The following is an 18,999-nucleotide window of genomic DNA, read 5'->3' as shown; positions in this document are numbered from 1 at the left end:
AATAGTGTAGTGATTTACAAATAACATTATAAGCTTCGCTGATGTCCAAGATATTTTTTTTTACTTTGTGTTTACCATAATTATATTTGGCTATCATAAGAAGAAATTGAAGGGAAACAGTAAGCAAAACATTATTTTTTTTGCAAAGTAATGGTCAGCATTTTTAGGTTGGGTATACATTCAAAAATCAAAATAATTTTAAATTATTTTTTATTTTTGCTTTTGTTCAACATAATAATAAATTAAATACCTACTAGTTACTCAACTGGTTTGATAGTAATAAACCTAGACAGAATAAAGGCAACCAAAATTGTTGAGAGCACAAAGATCACAACAAACATGTAAAATGTGTCTTCTGAGAACACATCCGTAAATGCCGGTATGTGACTATAGAATTCCTCCACTAATTGGAGGAATCCACCTTTCTTGTTCTTTGCCATTTTTCTGTTACTTCTTTTTGATCTTCTTCTTCTCTGATTTAGTTTGTATTGTCGAAACTGGTTGCTCTACAGGTGCAAGTGCCGAGACGTGTTTGTTTAACAACTGAAGGAGCTCCAAGCAAGTTAAATTGCCACTTTTTAATGTAACTTTCTTGAGATTTGCTGTTTCTGCAAAAAAAAGTTTTTATTGAGTATTTGGAAACTCAGGTTAGTATTGATACTATGACATTTCCATTAACAAGTGTGCAAGGTTCAATCGAGATAATATAATAAACTAATCAGAGAGAGTTACTTTTAGATTTATAATAAAGGTGAAAAAACTCATCCACCCCTATAATAGATTATTATTTGGAAGTTTTAAACACAGAGCAGATCTAATTTTTCTAACAACAAAGCTTGTTTTACCTGCAATAGAAGGGGTAATTGTAATATCCACAATGGGGTCACTGCGATTGCACAATATCTCTGTTTTCAGCGAACAGTTTGGATTTGTTAGAGCAATTTTTGATGAACTTATGTAGTGTAGAAAATTCCTGAAAAAGCAATAATTAATAATTTTAATTGGTTTGCTTAGTGTAAGCAAAGGGTTAATAAAAACAGTAATATTTATTTGCTAATGCATGAATATGGAACTGAATAAGTTCTAAAAAATTAATATCAAGCACATACCTGTAAAGATACTTCGAGGAAATAGGTATACCCTCCTGAGTTCTGACCTTTTTTAACGAACTTAGTGCTTAAGACCTAGACATGGTTGACCTGCTTTGTTATTTTGGATATTATTCAAAATTCTTAGAATTCTTTATTCCATGAACAATTTGTACTTCATAAAGTACATTCGGCCATTATTCTGTGTTAATTGTTCTTCATAAAGTACGCGAGGGCTCAGGAGGATACCTATGTACAATGTTAATAAATAACATGCTCAAAGTTAACTAAATTTAAATTATTTGCTGACTCATAACGTGAAGGAATATCGTTCAGGCATATCATGCACACACTAAAATGCGGCAGCAGTAGCGGGAATAAAATCAACCAAATCGGATAACATTTGACGTTCTTGCTTGCTTACCGTGTCTCTGTAACATTATCACTAAAAGGATCGAATTTAACAGTAATCCTTTTCGCAGCCTTTAAATTTACGGCCTTTAGTTGTTTTCCGATAGCAGAAACTACTCCACCAGACCTTCGTAAAGTTCCACTGAAAGGAATCGACATAATAAATATAGATATTTAGAATTTTCAGGAAGAAAATGCAACCCTATCTATAGATAGCTCTATATAAATAGGATGAAAATACGTTTCTGAAGATAGTTAGCTAAAAGGATGCCAGGAAGCGGCTGTCAAGTGTCAACGTAACCTAACAAAAATAACTTATAAACTAACGAATTATCTGGTTTATGCAGTATGTTTTTGTAGATTTATTGAACGTTATTTCTACGTTTTATTATGATTATCTATCACGATATATCAAACTGTTTCGTCATGCATATGTAAAAGTTGAAACTGTCTCCGTAAAATCAATGTATTAAAGGGGCAGGGTTGCCAGCCGTAAAAAAACCCTTGTACTATGCAGCTAAGAATCTCGCATCTAAAACGTGCTAAAACCAAAATTAAAGCATATTACACTATTGGATTTAGGACATTTTACTCAATAAAATAAAACTTGCAAGTTTCCTACTAAATAAAACTTACAATTAAAATCACAAAAAAACTAAGTTTGTTTATATTATTATTACGAAACTGTAGGGCTACTACGAAACTCTAAACTCGAAGTTCGTATCGTATCGTCCCTCTCGCTCTCGTATTAAATAGTACAAGTGACAGAGGGACCGCACGACAAGAACTTCGAGTTTCGAGTTTCGTAGTAGTCCTGCTGCAAATAATGGTGGTGCCAAATGTTGTACGAGGTTGATAGTGTCCCCAAAACGTAGTGGTTAATTCTCTTTGGTGTCCTCGGTCGTACCGTACGGAAGGCCACAAATCTCGTATTTGTACGTACGAGGAACCTCGTACGGTTGGCAACCCTGTGAAGGGGCCACTTCATTATTCGTTAAGTTGGATTTCTTTTCTTTGGTTGGATTGGTTGGATTGGACAGGTAGAGATAAAAAAAAAACACCGTTTGAACCCGCTTTTACTAGGAAATTGGATCAACGACAATAATATTCTATAGTTTGTAGTCTATGGTATAAGAAATTGTCAAACTAAAACGAGGAGGCAGGGGAGACTAATCTGTGGGGGAGACGTCAATTTGCAGCAGACCATAATCCACATCGTTAATTGATCACATTAAAGCAAATTTAGCACGAGGAGCTATACAGTTGTTAATTTTACACTTTTCGTTAATTTAATCAGAAATCAAGATGTACCCCGTTGGTCAACGTTAGTATCCATCCGATTTAGCGATCGCTACCTCGGCTAGTAAAGAAGCACGTCCTTTGTTTGATTGCCCTAAATATTGGCATTATGTAGCAAAATCAAGTTCTTATAAATAACACTGTGTTTATGATGTGTTCGTATTTCAATTGGTGATTATTGGTTTAGCTCCAGCGGGGGAAACGAGTGGTAGTGCAGTGGGTGTGTCTGGAGGAGTGAGTGCTGCAGCGGGGAGCACGGGCACGACGGCTGGGCCTGCGAGTGCAGCTCCGACGACTGGCACGCCGGGCGCCGCGGGCACCCCCGGCGCGGCGACCATGGCGCTCGCCTCGCCGGCCGCGGCGCCGCCGCCCGACCTACCCGTGCTCACGTGCCCGCGGCGCCCTAACCTGGGCCACGAGGGACGCCCAATTATGTTGCGAGCCAACCATTTCCAAATATCGATGCCCCGAGGATATGTCCATCATTATGATGTTAATATACAGCCGGATAAATGTCCAAGAAAGGTAAGTATTCATTTCTAATTAGCCAGTTCTATAAAGCAATTTAGGGTCCTCCACTATCCACAATATTTTATGTCCTCCTTAACATGCATAATGATCAGTCTTCTTACATCATTTTTTCAGCTTCTTTCTATCACATGGTATAGCATGAGGGTAGAAAGAAATGATGAATGTGATTGGAGGCGCCCAAGTGTTGGACAATTCAGCCTCTGAACTTGGCTTCTGCTATACAGTTTTAATTTTGACTGTTAATTGAATATTTACCATTTTAAAATGTGTAAATATTATTTAGTTTGATGCCTCAAATCATTACTTCTTCACTGACTTTCTGATTATTACAGGTGAATAGAGAAATTGTAGAGACTATGGTACATTGCTACAATAAGATATTTGGTGCCCTGAAGCCAGTTTTTGATGGCAGAAATAATTTGTACACAAGGGATCCTTTGCCCATTGGTAATGACAGGGTTGAGCTGGAAGTCATCTTGCCAGGGGAAGGAAAAGACAGAGTTTTTCGTGTAACTATCAAATGGGTTGCTCAGGTAATTAAAACCTCATTACTTAATTGCAGTACAATTGTAAGAGACAAAAATAAATAAATTAATTACACTCTTATATTTTACCCTCAAACGATCATTAATTGTTAATGATCTTGAATTCTTTATAAATATCACATGATTAATTAAATAATTAAATTGGATTTTAGGTGTCACTCTTTGCACTCGAAGAGGCTCTAGAAGGTCGCACAAGACAGATTCCTTATGATGCCATTTTGGCTCTGGATGTGGTGATGCGGCATTTGCCATCAATGATGTACACTCCTGTTGGCCGTTCATTCTTTTCTTCACCTGAGGGGTACTACCATCCCCTTGGTGGTGGCCGAGAAGTTTGGTTTGGTTTCCATCAGTCAGTGAGGCCAAGCCAATGGAAAATGATGCTAAATATTGATGGTAGGAACAATATACATAAATACACTTATCCTTATACTACCCACATTTTTTTTTAAGAAATGTGCACATGTAGATATTTAATTTTAAATTTTATTTCAGTGTCTGCAACTGCTTTTTACAAAGCCCAGCCAGTCATAGAGTTTATGTGCGAAGTGTTAGATATCAGAGATGTTAATGACCAAAGAAAACCACTAACTGACTCGCAAAGAGTCAAGTTTACTAAAGAAATAAAAGGCCTTAAAATAGAGATAACACATTGTGGCACTATGAAGAGGAAATACCGTGTCTGTAATGTCACCCGCCGGCCAGCACAAATGCAATCGTAAGTTTTCCATTCATCCAAATGGTTCTCCGCTGCCAAGAATTTTAAATTAATAAGGAACATAATTACCATTAATGGTTTTTAATTAGGCTATTATTGACTCAAAGCACAATTTATTTTGTACTTAGGTTTAGATACAGTCAAAAAGCTATTTTCTTATCATTATGATGTAATAAAATGTACCATTTGTGTCCATAAAGTTTCCTGTCCTATGAGGAAAGTGCATGTTATAAATCGAAATTGTTTCCTCCAACCAAACATATGGTGACTGCAGTAAAAAGCTCATAATTCACAAGCTCAGATGCACATTGTATTATGAAATTAAAAATTTAATTCTAGTTAGCATTTAGGCAAGTGAAGAAATGCACTATGATTGTTGTGATAGTATGTTTCTGTAACCATTCTTAGTAAAGAATGCAGTAGCATATACTTAGTATTGTATTTCATGGTACGAAATAGGATCCTTGGCATTATGTACTTGGATATCAAGTGGTTTCATCATGTTCTAGTATGAGGAAAAGATGGGGGCAAACTAGGGAAAGGTCATCTCATCATCAATGTATATTATTTGCCTGATCTAAAACTAGTAATAATGGCTTAATTCATCTCTTCAGGTTTCCCCTGCAACTGGACAATGGTCAAACTGTGGAATGCACAGTTGCCAAATATTTCTTGGATAAGTACAAGATGAAGCTAAGATATCCTCACTTACCATGTCTACAAGTGGGCCAAGAACACAAACACACGTACCTGCCTCTAGAGGTGTGCAACATAGTGCCTGGCCAGAGGTGCATCAAAAAATTGACAGACATGCAAACCTCAACTATGATCAAGGCCACAGCACGTTCTGCTCCCGATAGGTAAGTATTTGAGGAAATTTTGTATATTTGTGGATAGCATTTGATAATGATTTTACTATATTAGGTGGTTGTATGAATGTTATTAACAATTTAGATTATTTTGTTTTGTAATTTTTCAGTTAAAAAGTATGAGATTGCCAGTCATTTTTTTTTTATTGGAAAATTGTGACTCATTTCAAATATTGTAACTTGTTGGACTATGAGAATAAAGTTTTAACATGCATTGTCTCTGGTTGTTAAGGTATCTTTCCGATGTTAGCGATCATGAACGGGTACCGCGATCTACTGTTCAAGTGTGAACTTAGTTGCGCGACGCGGTTGCTTGCATCCGTCAGTGCTTCATACTAAACACTGGGTGACGTGAGTGGTATTGGCGTCACCGGTCGCGGTCTCCAACATCGGGAAGCTACCTTTAGAGTACACTTCCATTGAGACAGCGGAACGGAGACGAGCAGAACTGAACAATCACAACACATTGTTCCATTCTTCACATTTTGACTTGTCACTATCATTTATCCATCAGAGAGCGTGAAATCAACAATCTGGTCCGTCGCGCCAACTTCAACACTGACTTGTACGTAAAGGAGTTTGGCCTGACCATCTCTAACAATATGATGGAGGTGCGCGGGCGCGTGCTGCCGCCGCCCAAGCTGCAGTACGGCGGACGCGTGTCGTCGCTCGGCGGACAGGTGGGTGGGTCTTCGCCTCGTGGTCAGGAACAAACTAAAGCCGAACCATCGTCACACATACATAACGATATATACGAACAGAAGAAAAATACCTGAAATTCTTAGTCCCCATTGGTGTGCCACTAAAACATCATATAACATTCATTCATTAATTTAAACAAAGATTCCTAAATTGACTTGTTGTTTTATGGGAGGATGCAGGAGGGAGGAAGCATCGAACTGGTTGAACATGGGTACGTACGTTTTCCTGTTTGCCGTCAATATTTTTTTTTTTACAGGCGCTGCCGAACCAAGGTGTGTGGGACATGCGCGGGAAGCAATTCTTCATGGGCGTGGAAATCCGGGTGTGGGCGATCGCCTGCTTTGCGCCGCAGCGGACTGTGCGCGAGGACGCTCTCAAGTCAGTACCAAACGACGCCATTTTACTAATATAGGCATTATCTATTCTGTTATATTAATATGCAAGAATATGCAAGTTGAACAGATAACCAGGGGGGGAGAAAAGTCCCCGAGTGGCGTGGCGACTAGAAGACGAAGCGTTGGAAGGCGTCCCACCAGGTGGATCGTGAGAGTTGCGAGCAATCGGTGGATGCAAGTGGCGGGTAGTTGTTCATTGTGGTGTCTTCTGGCTGATAACGATAAAGTGTTATTTTGTTTAACAACTTTTTACGAATTCATTTTGCTTTCTACATATTGCGTCAAAGATACGGTTTTTAGTGTCAACTCGAATAATGACTAAAATTCTGATGGAAATAATCTCTCACTTCGACGTATCCAACTAGATATACGCAATTCGGTCCCGCTGCCAGTAAAGCGGAGTTTACACGGTACGAGTAAAATATCCCAGTAGCAATACCAATAATTGCCTTGACATCGTAACAGTTCGCTAGTGCGCAATCTATAGCTACTCGGATGATTTATCCGTATTATCAAAACCCAAGCATTAAGGAAGAAAAAGCAATATTCATTAGCCTCAACTGATGGGTACTTTTACAGAAACTTCACTCAGCAACTGCAAAAGATCTCAAACGACGCGGGTATGCCGATAATCGGGCAGCCTTGCTTCTGCAAGTACGCCACAGGGCCCGACCAGGTGGAGCCCATGTTCAAATATCTCAAGTCCACCTTCGTCCAGCTGCAACTCGTCGTAGTCGTTTTGCCTGGAAAGACGCCCGTCTATGGTAACTATTCTTCCGATAGTTGTTCCCACAGATTCCAGACTTGATACATCTCTCTGAAATACTGGATAATCTCCAAGACTGCTCAATGTTTCTTTATCGAAGTTCTATATCCTTATAAATATAAATATAATCCTTACAATTCAATATTTGCTAAAAATCGGTTCAGCCGTTTTTGAGATATTGAAATTTGAAATGACAATGTGGAGGATATTTCAAGTTTTCTACATTGGTTAGGTTAATCTTAGAAAATTGTATAGTAGAGCAGGCGCCAAGGGAAGTTGCGTATGCAAAATTAGGGGACCGCATTCTGTGAATAGTTTTTAACTCGAAAAAGCTTGCAAATTATGATTCTGAATGTTGTCAGGAGATCTGGTGGTCCATTCTTTTTATATCCCATCCCTTAAAACATCATGTAAATGGACTGACAAAATGGCTTTTGGAACATTTTAATAACTAATTTCGTGATAATATTACATTTTTTACAAGCTTTTATACATATATACGGAGTCAGTTGATAACTATTGAAAATACAAACTGAAATACAAATGCACAGAAAAACCAAAAAAAATAAGACCAGCGCTGGGAATCGAACCCAGGTCCTCGGCATTCCGTGCCGCGTGCTATACCGCTACACTACCGCTGGACAACGGTACAGACACGAATTTCTCCTATGCACCATATATCTTAGCCTGTTTGTTTCTTATTTAGACACTAGCGACATCTATAATGTAGCCCTCATCGAGAAACTTTCAGCACTCCATTGGAACTAACCGCTCACCCGGACAAGAGTTATCGTTATTAAGCAATTAAATTAAGATGGTTGATTAGTGATTACTTTTATTTTTAATAATAAGAAAAAAGTATTTCATTAAAAAAAATATTTTTAATACAAGCTTTTTTTGTTGATTGTACTTTTATCGTCATCTAAACTACATTTCCGTGTCAAATTTCAAGTCGATGCCATTAACCGTTGAAGAGTACCATTCTTCAGAGACGATCCTAGTTGGACCACCAGAATGTCACTATCTGATTATTGTATTTTCATCAGATTTACATAAGTATGCCAAATTTCAAGTCAATCCGGCTACTGGAAGTGGGTTAAATTCAACTTGCAAGATTTGATTCGCACATTTGTACATACAGACATACATACATACAATGCAAGTTAAATGAAAGCTTGTAAAAATAGGATATTGACAGGAAAATAATTATTAAAATGATTTACAACCATTTTTTCAGTCCATTTACATGATTTCTTAGGAGTTCAAGTATAAAAAAAAATTGGACCACCGGACCTCCTGGCAACATTTAGGGGCTGTTTCACCATCCATTGATTAGTGTTAACTGGCGGTTAGGTGTGATGCCGTCTCTATTTGTTTTGTTCGAATAGACGGAGACGGCATCACATTTAACCGTCGGTTAACGCTAATCAATGGATGGTGAAACAGCCCCTTAGAATCATAATTTGCAAGTTTTTCTGAGTTTAAAACTATTCACAAAATGCGGTCCTCTAATTTTGCATACACAACTCCCTCCAGAACCGGCTCTATAGTTCTCACAGAATTCTTCGGAGACGAAGTCGTGGGCAACATATAATATTAAATAACTTTATTGTTTTGTCAACAGCGGAAGTAAAACGAGTGGGAGACACGGTACTGGGCATGGCGACGCAGTGCGTGCAAGCTAAAAACGTGAACAAAACTTCGCCGCAGACGCTGAGCAATTTATGCCTAAAAATTAACGTCAAGCTTGGCGGAATCAATTCTATTCTGGTGCCGTCACTACGTCCAAAGGTAATTTTTTATATTTCATAATACTAATACTTTCTGTATTTGTGAGATTGAACACCTTGAAAACTGTTTATTGCCTTTCAACTGGATTTCGTTTTAATAGTATTAATTTGTCGGTACAGTTAATTTATTGCCACTATCTCTTCCTTTGCCAAACTTTCGACAATAACAGCTGCATTTTCACTTAGTGTCCTCAACAGTTGAATCTTCTTTTTATTGTAAATGGAAACACTTGAGCGAGCGAACATATTTATTTGGTGATTGTCAGTTAAAATCGCACGAACGAATTGGTCAATCATTCAAAAATGTAAAATGTTGTCTCTACTAAATGTTGAGACTGATGACTGATTAAGCTGATTCCATAGGAATATCGGATCAATCACGTAATTTAAGCAGCTAAGCGTGAAAGAAACACATACACAAACTTTCGGTTTGATAATATTTAGCAGAATTCATTACAATTCAGCTTCTACAATTGTACGTAACCTGTATTTATGTTAACTAAAAACTTTATTGTACAAAAGAAATGAAACTAAATACATTTGGCAAACTTTGAGATACTTGTACAAAGGCGGACTTATCCCTTAAGAGACCGTTCCCACTTGTCGGGTATCGGATCCGTTTCGTGTCGGATGTCGGTCATTTCTATAGATAATCGGTGTCGGACAAGTGTGAATAGCTTCATATAAAATGTTCTTCAACTGGAATGTCCGATTAAAATCCGAGTCCGATATCCGACAAGTGGAAAACAGCTCTAAGGGATGTGCATCGTGCGTGTCGCAGGTGTTCAACGAACCCGTGATCTTCCTGGGCGTGGACGTGACGCACCCGCCGGCTGGCGACAATAAAAAGCCGTCTATCGCGGCTGTGGTGGGCTCCATGGACGCGCACCCCTCGCGGTACGCCGCCACGGTGCGCGTGCAGCAACACAGGTCATTCAATTACGAAGATCGGGAATCGTAAGCTTAAATCCCGGGCCTGGCGGGCTAACGCACCCTCTGGGTGCACCCCGAGCGGGACGCGTTTGCCCACCAAGCCCGGGTTTTTTCGCTTATGGCTTTTGATGGGAATATTATATTTATACTTTCAGTATTGGGGTTGTCAGAAGCGCGCTTATGGCTTTTTTTTTTAAATTGACGATCATTCCATCCAAATTTATATGGGCATTAGATATATCGGAATATATTCTAGTTCATTGGAATTTTAACAATCGTGTATAAACATAGAGCCAATTGACATGGGTACGGACAACAGGTTGTCTTCATAGCCGGTGATATCATCATATTACACTTTTTGGATTGCTTATGGACTATGATGACATCATTAGGGAAATGTCAATTGAATATGCATTTACTTATTCACAATACGATATAAGACAGCAATAATAAATTGGCTTATTTTTTGTGACCTATGGAAACGCAATTCTCCGTAGATTTTGTATGGTAATATCAAACTGTAACATGAGTGCATTGGCCAACTCTATTGACTAATTGCCTACTATTTTTTTTTATTCAAATCAACTAAAACTCAAAATTCTCAGTTAGTTGGGGATTGATCTGGTTTACAGGGTTAAAACAATTTGGTATCAACTATCCTATTTTCACATTCCAATTAATAGTTAATATAGCTCTAAATATGTAAACATTTAACAGACTCTAGCGCTTTTAGCGCTAGAGTCGTATTTGCTTATTTACTGTTAACTCTAATAGATATATCTAATACCAACTGTAGTTTGCATCAAAACGTTCTAAAGCCGATAAAGGTATCTAAAATACGTGATATGATGGTACATTCACGTGTTTTGAACATCTTTGCGCATTTATTACGCCTGATGCGGACCATGTTTAAAACTGTTCACTGGCATTAGTAACAAATTTGTCGTGAGTCTACGAATCTGTTGCTTGCGCGCAGTGTACATGAAGATCTGATTGGCATTTTAGTCACTGACGCGTACTTATTGGCATTAGCATCAGTTCATACTGAAAGTTTCATCTATATTTATTTATATCATACATAAACACGTATCATATTTAAAGTATCGCTTTCATACGCTGTTGGAATTGTTCCCGTGGTTCACCCTTATGCATGGCGGAGTTACAAATTGCAGACAGGAGATTGTTCATGAGATGAGCAGCATGGTTCAGGAGTTGCTGATTATGTTCTACAAGAGCACGGGCGGGTTCAAGCCGCACCGAATCATCATGTACCGCGACGGTATCTCCGAGGGGCAGTTCATACACGTGCTGCAGCATGAACTCACCGCCGTCAGGGAGGCTTGCATAAAGGTAACTTACTTGCACATGTCATTGGGGATAGTCCAAATCAGCTTATCTATCGCACTAGCCTAGATACGCGATAATAATAATAATGCAGATGCATTACGTGTTGTTTTACAGGGGATTGTTTTAACTTAAAATTATTTATTTCAACGATATTTGTGGTGTCAGACAACTATGGACAAATTTACAAAATTAGAAGTCCGTTGTCCAAGTTAAAAACAAAAAAAAACTAGTTGTCAACGAAATATAATATAGCTACAGCTAAAAAGAAGAATCATCGATGGAATATATTAAACCATTTACTTTATGCAGTTGGAGGCGGAGTACAAGCCGGGAATCACGTTCATAGTGGTGCAGAAGCGGCACCACACGCGTTTGTTCTGCGCTGACAAAAAGGAACAGTCCGGCAAGTCGGGCAACATCCCGGCCGGCACCACCGTGGATCTCGGCATCACGCACCCCACAGAATTTGACTTTTATCTCTGCAGTCATCAGGGCATCCAAGTATGTACAAACATTATTTAGTTACCCGATTATTAGAAGTTATTAGAATTTTTTGCGACAAAATGCTAAATTCATGACGAGAAGTCAGGAAATTCTTTGGTGGATGGAAATGTGCGGACGCGAGAACTTATTATGTTGAATCGTTCTTCAATCGTACCGGTATGGCTTCAGCCTTAAGTCAAAACTAGACTCAAAAACAACCTATTTAACACGCTTATATCTTATATCAGCTTAGAATTTTTTGAACTTGATTCTTTATCTATTTGTTATTATGGTATTGACACGAAACATGGCAATTATGTGTGGTTCTGATGATAATACAATAATATGGTACCATTGAGCTGATCTGATGACTGGTGATGGAGCCAAAAGCTGGGCACTGGAACACCAAGTCAGAACAACGTAATGTAGCCGTGTTAGAGCTTGTTTGAATTGTCTCAGGGTGTACTTTGACCAAGAATGGTATCCAGGGTGTGATGGTGGAGCTTTCAGGAAGGACCATTAAAATGTGTTTTTAGCTTTTTAGGCTGCGTTTCCACCAAAGATGTGCGAGGAATGTTTGTCATGAACCAATAGAAATGCTTCATTTACTTAACCTCGCTCCGCTGAGCTGATTCCATTAGAGCTGTCCTGTACGAGGTAAATAAAGCGTTTCAATTAGTTCATGGTCACTTTTTTTTCACTTAGGTTAGGTTGCAAGCCCCGTTCTATTTGGGTCGATCAACTTTTTCTTGTCACTCGTTGCTATAGTTCGGTATCCTGAGTGACTCTTTAAACCGTAAGTTTATAGGATTAAAATTTGCCTAACACGCATTTTTGTGGTAGTTTTAAGCCTCTTCTATAATTGGTCATCTAATAAGCATGTTGGTATAATGTGACACAACGATTCTTTTATTAAACTGTATTAAGGTGGTTTTCCACCGGCGAGGCGAGACGAAATTGAAATTTGTATGGCGGCGCCCGCAGCTGCCCGCGGCGGCTCGCGGCGGGCGCGCGATAATGCATACAAATTTCAATTCTCGTCTCGCCTCGTCTCGTCTCGCCTCGCCGGTGGAAAATCACCATTACCCTTGTCCCCTCGCTGTCGGGACATAATAACAACAAGAAATAGTTGATCCACCCATTTACAACATTACTATTAAACGATGCGGTGTTCTCTTTCTTCTTCTTAGTCGTTACACTATTGACAGAGTGGTCGTGTTCGTCATCATATCCGGTGGTGATACGGCGCACGGCGCACGGCGCACTATCCGTCGCCATTCCTCTCTCACCGTTTCCTTCCTGGTGCATTGAAAGTGCGTTTGATAGTGCGGTGTCCAGTAGATGTTAACAGGTTGTGTTGTGTCAGGGCACGTCGCGGCCGTCGCACTACCACGTGCTGTGGGACGACAACCACTTCGGGTCGGACGAGCTGCAGTGCCTGACGTACCAGCTGTGCCACACGTACGTGCGCTGCACGCGCTCGGTGTCCATCCCGGCGCCGGCCTACTACGCGCACCTCGTGGCCTTCCGCGCGCGGTACCATCTCGTGGAAAAGGAGCACGACTCCGGCGAGGGCTCGCACCAGTCCGCCTGCAGCGAGGACCGCACGCCCGGCGCCATGGCCCGCGCCATCACCGTCCACGCCGTCACCAAAAAGGTCATGTACTTCGCTTAGACGCGTCCCACCATCCCGACGAGGGCCGTTCGCTAACCTGTTTGGCAGTGCAACCGGATTATGAGACTCCATCTGAGACGTTATGAACGTTTGATTCAGGCAGCACCACACGGAAAATAGACTCGTTTGAGCCCATATCAGCTATTTTATAAATGTTATTCGTCGATTATTATTATTATTTTGTAGGTATAGTTGCTCCGTGATCCATTGCGTACGCTGTGCTGCCCATGTAGCATTTCTTTTTAGTTAACTATAATAAAGTCAATTTAAACATTCTTTGTTCAAATTAAATGGTACTTGAGTGTGTCGAATGCGGTTTGGATCCTAAGCTACCTACGCGTTGTTGGTATAATTGTTTATTTTATTTATTTATTTTCATCAACAAATACAATTTTTATTATTTTACCTTTCGCCTGGTTTATTCTGTAAGTATAGATATCTATACCAAGGCCAAGCGAAGTGCACGGCTCTAAAGAAAGGCGGATCTACCGTTGCTAGTTTAATCAATGATGTTTAAAGTTCAGTGCTCAAGATATCTGCGTCTTTTTGTTCTCTTACCTGAAACCCTGTGTTATGCAACAATTTTCCTAAGGTTCAATTTAACATTGAAATTGAACAAAATTTTCAATTGAATGTCTAACTTCAAACATTTCTATGTTAGACCTTACTTTACATATCAAACAAAATAAAGTAACGTTTTCGCAGCTGCAAAAGAGATTTTGCGATCGATCTATTTATATCAGGGTTTCCCAACCTTTATTTCGCAGAGCCTCCCCGAACCAAAAATAATATTTTCATGCCCCCCTTAAGTTTCAACAAAAATAAGCAACAAACATTTTTTTGTGATTAAATACCAATTAAATACCGAAGCAAACAAAACAAATTCGAAACAGTTAAATATTTAAATATGTAGGTAAATACCTACGCGTTAAATAGTTTTCCTTTTTTCGGAAATGCAAAAGTAACTATTAGGTTGGGAAGTCCTGATTTATATCTTACCTACTTTACTGATCGGACTAAATTTAATGACGGCAAAACATTGATTTCGAGTTATTATAAGTTTATTTCTAGTTCTAGGATTAAGTAGCAAACTACGTTGTGGAAATGGCATCTGCATTATTTAATATATACATGTGGTAGCGTCCCGTACACTCCTGAAAGACCAGAATGAAATAACGTCGCGGACTGTCATTCGAATGTTTATTTTATTTATTACAATGGAACAGTGCTACTCTGTTACTTAAAGCCTGCCAAATGTCTAGTGTACAAGTAAGATTGCACTACGCATAAATCTATTTTGCATTAGGAATAGAATATTGAAATAAGTTATTGTTAATATAATTATGAATCTAAACAAGGGAAATACACATTGTTAGATGTAAGTGCACATTAAACTTGGAAGCATAGCATTTTCTTATTAGTAAAGGGTACCATGTATTACAATAAAATATTAATTTCTCTTGATAGTATATATTAAAATTTAAATTGATATGTTTTAACAATTGAGAGGCATTATGAGCTTGGATTGAAATTAACATTATCAGACATATAAAGATGAGATGATTTAAGAAATGTGCTTTTAAGTTCACATGTCCATTTCTTATGCCATGTAATTTATGGATTTGCCAATTGAATGAGTGATTTACAACTTGCTTTAGTTAAAAGTCCATCCATCCAGCTCAAGATAATTTTTATTTTATTTTATTAAGACTTAAGCAATATAATTGATTATTAAATGAAGTATAATTTTACGCGGTTAACGGTATTTAACCAAATACTTATTTTGGCGCTAAATTAGGTACTTACCTAACAAACTCAAATTGGACCACAAAAATCATTAAATATGTTTAAGACGCAATTTTGTTAGCTATTATAACAACGATTTTTAAGTTCCGTAAGAATTTAGGATGTCACCAACACCATAATCCCCCTTGAGGCCAAAAAAATAAGGTTGTTAAACCGCCTTTTTAGTTTTAAGTTTAGTTCACTATATTTTTTTATATTTTGGATATATGTATGTTATATCAACCATTGTTACTTTAATACTTGTGTCGAAAAATCGTGTATTTGGAGATAAATTTGGTAAATGTTAGTATTATCTTTTTTACGTAAGTATATTTATATATTAAAATCGACACAAATAAATTTAAATAATATGACGAGGCGTTCGTTCATCTCTTAGATGTAAACTACAAATTTAATGTTGCTGATCGTAAGTAGAAACAAATGACATACTTGACATATTTTCTAATTGCGATCCGCCATCCTTTTGGGATTTACTTACAACCCAATTTGATATAGTTTTATGAAACATGGCCGTTTTTTATTACGAGGACCATTTAAAATTGTTTTACGGCTTTTCCTCTCATTTCTTGCTTAAACAAATTAGAACTTATCAGGAGGCACATTTTGTAACATTGCCAAGTACATTCATGAATTTCATGATAAACTTCGCAAGATTAGGATTTCCAGCTCCTAGCTCAATAAATATGTAATTGTATTTATTTAGGTTGCAATGCTAGCAGTTTAAGGTCCTCAACAGGCTTTCTGTTTAAATACTTTTTAATTTTTATCTATTCATTGACTTCGGTTTTTATAGATGTTGCGTAACTGTTGGAGCGTACACTGGAACAATTATTTTTTTAATACGATAAATGTATAAGTTTATGTATGTTTGTATGTATGTAGTAGTAATAATGTTTATACTAAGTATTGTAGCCCACATTGGAACGACAAGCTTTGTTTAATGTTACACTAACGCTTTCCGTGTAAATTTCACGAGTCAAGTGTTTAATATAGAATAGTCTTCAAATTTCTTCGTGCAGGGTAATTCATGGAGTCAAAATGTCGATGGCCGTTGTCTGTTGATATAATAATAGTAGCGCTCAATCTGCGTCAAGTTACTATTTTATTACGTGAATCAAAGTCCTGTCCTGTATCTTTAACAAGATGCGTCAATTTATGGCATTATGTTACATCTTAGTACGATCATCATCAAATAGCGCAGTGGGCATTGTGGTGCTTACGAAATCGAAGGCACGTGTCGATCCCTCGTGACGCGCGACGGTAGAACGGTGTGAAACTTGTTTTGAAGCGTTGTATCTGATGATGATTGTATTTGCCGATTTATTAGGATAAGTCTAGATTTTAGTAAATATCTTACTAATCACTCACTGTAAGTTGATTCCTTGTATAATTAATATAGCAATATTTTTACATATAAAGTGACTTCAATAGATACCTCCGCCTGATCGTAATTTAAACTTTGAATGACAGTGGTTTATTCAGTTATTAGAGTTAAAATATTAGTGGTATTGACATCAGATATATGAAAAATACAAAGTTTTTACTAAAAAAAATCTAAGTAATGCGATCTCATTGCTACTGTCAAAGATATGACACTGTTTTAAAATATATCGAGGGCCTTGTTTTTATGCCATATACTATACCTAATCTGATGCCGACCCTACCCTTTATGAAATGTAAGTTTCAATAATTATGTAAATCTAATAAGTTACTCATATAGGTACGGCAAATTATATCGGAACACTAAATAGATACTGACAGAGGGCAATATTGTATTATGTGAAATGTACTTTGAAATAGTTTTACTAATTTATTATTATGCACTTCTCTGGAAGTGCGTCGCGTGCCTAAGGTTTAAATATAAATGTACAGCACACACACAGCAAGTCTTGTTTGGCTTTAAGTTGACAACATAGCGATTTTGACGTACTTGGCCCAGCCCCACTTAGGAACAGTCAGCGTCTATTAATTACACATAAAATATAACAAACCGGGGATTGTTGAAAAAATACCAGACTCGCTCTAACGCCCCATGAAATCGTATTTTTACGTATTTGAGCACTTTAGATAATGTAGGTAGACGGTTGAGCTGCTAACGTACTAATTAATAACATCATTTTGAACTTCAATTTTTAATGCCAAATTTGTATATTGTAAGTTATGAGACTTTGATAGTACTTTTAATTTGTACATTAGCGGTAGGCCTATGACGCTGACTGTACATTGATGAGCTAAAAATGGAATAAAATATGATATTTTATTTGCTATTGCTTTACGTGTCCATGAACTTGTAAACAGAACATAGCTTAATATTTTTTTTTTGATTTATTATTACTCATATAGTAATGGCATCCCTTTGTTCGCGAACATGTCTGCGGCTAAATCGTGTGCGTTTTCGTACAAACTAGGTATATATTTATTTTCATATTGTTTTTCATCTAAAAAAGAAGCAAATCACGCTATATACAAAGAACATTACCGAGGACTTTATTAGTAAAATTTTAATGAGTCATCTAACCTTCACGACCGATGAAACCGCTGCTCCTCCATCACTGTTGCTAACGGTATATCGTTGTACACGGTATGTGAAAAAAAAATCACACACATTTGTAATAGACCACGCTGAAATGGATCGTCGCGGATAGACGGGCGCTATACCTGACGAGAATGGATGTAAGATATAAAGTGTATCGTTTGTTTGGATTTTCTTTCTGCAACCTAAAATATACTCAGCGGCACAAGATTTGGCCCTCTCATATAAAATTACCTTTTACTGCATACATTAGAGGGCCATATTTTTTGCCGCTGATTATATAAATAGAGCTTATATTTAAAAACAAACACATTTATATTTTACCCTACGCGACAACTAATCCTACTATACAAAGATGGCGTTCGTTCCCTTTGGAATGGGCTAAGTTTTTAATCAAGGTTCATCGTTGCTCGGTCTCTGTTAACGTTCCAGTACACTGCTCTTCCTTCTTCCAGATCCTCCATGTTTTCACACGAGCCAGTGTTTCTTTATACCTTGTCGTAATTGTTGTAGAAATTTTCCTTTAAACCAATAACTATGTGACCGAGGAGTAGCGGTAGACAGGTTTTAAAATGACTCCGAAATAATACTTTGCCCGTAGCGAAGTAGTTGTAGTAGGGTGTGTAGTTTTTTTTATAATTCTAATTTGTGTAAACCTAAGCTACCTACAAAAATAAAACCCGAGAATAATAAATTAGATTTTATTGCACATATTAGTATATAACCAGAATGTTTCGCAATACATATGATTGTAATGTAAGTTGGTTTTATTTTTCTGCAACACAATATTCTTAGTAAAATGCCTTCTCTAAGATAATAACAATGTAGATAAAAAAAGTGCTTTATCTCGTGTTTCTGTCACTGCAATACTCATGCATCAGACTCGAACTCGAAACGATCACTATATTTGAGCGTCATGCATGATGTCATGAATGATCAAGATCATATTTTCATGTATGTTATATTATAACAGTAGTAGTAATATAGTTAATGGATTGCGAGATAATGTGTATGGGTTGTAATACAATCTGTTTATTTAAAGCGAAGTTTTATTTTTTGCCAACAGGACAATATCATCGCCGTCAAATCTAAAAGCCGCTCTCTTATT

At 37.6% G+C, this 18,999-nt stretch overlaps 3 protein-coding genes across 4 annotated transcripts; 1 reads left to right on the top strand and 2 right to left on the bottom strand.

Annotated features, from left to right (window-relative positions):
- Positions 1-193: 193 nt before the first annotated feature.
- LOC141437706 (uncharacterized) lies at positions 194-440 on the bottom strand. The gene has a single exon (XM_074101172.1). The coding sequence runs from the start codon at positions 438-440 to the stop codon at positions 258-260; it is 183 nt and encodes a 60-aa protein (XP_073957273.1). The 3' UTR covers positions 194-257.
- On the bottom strand, positions 194-1,730 carry mRpL53 (mitochondrial ribosomal protein L53). The gene is made up of 3 exons (XM_074101171.1): positions 1,513-1,730; positions 846-973; positions 194-608 (listed from the first exon to the last, which is right to left on the bottom strand). Exons 1-3 carry the CDS (start codon positions 1,656-1,658, stop codon positions 448-450), a joined length of 435 nt encoding a protein of 144 aa, XP_073957272.1. The 5' UTR covers positions 1,659-1,730; the 3' UTR covers positions 194-447.
- Positions 1,731-2,645: 915 nt separating this feature from the next.
- On the top strand, positions 2,646-18,932 carry AGO1 (protein argonaute-1). Of its 2 annotated transcripts, none has more exons than XM_074101162.1 (14): positions 2,646-2,823; positions 2,986-3,323; positions 3,662-3,862; positions 4,027-4,270; positions 4,370-4,592; positions 5,207-5,452; positions 5,976-6,141; positions 6,420-6,541; positions 7,138-7,322; positions 8,949-9,115; positions 9,896-10,044; positions 11,220-11,397; positions 11,704-11,895; positions 13,244-18,932. In XM_074101162.1, exons 1-14 carry the CDS (start codon positions 2,805-2,807, stop codon positions 13,550-13,552), a joined length of 2,739 nt encoding a protein of 912 aa, XP_073957263.1. In that variant the 5' UTR covers positions 2,646-2,804; the 3' UTR covers positions 13,553-18,932. The 2 variants fall into 2 exon arrangements, with proteins under 2 accessions (XP_073957263.1, XP_073957262.1); XM_074101161.1 differs by having other exon boundaries at positions 9,896-10,071.
- Positions 18,933-18,999: the final 67 nt, after the last annotated feature.

Source organism: Choristoneura fumiferana, chromosome 18 (assembly GCF_025370935.1).
Source record: "Choristoneura fumiferana chromosome 18, NRCan_CFum_1, whole genome shotgun sequence".
In the NCBI taxonomy this organism is placed as follows: Eukaryota; Metazoa; Arthropoda; class Insecta; order Lepidoptera; family Tortricidae; genus Choristoneura; species Choristoneura fumiferana.
The sequence above is the reverse complement of the archived record's forward strand: the minus strand, read 5'-3'. Positions and strand labels throughout refer to the sequence as shown.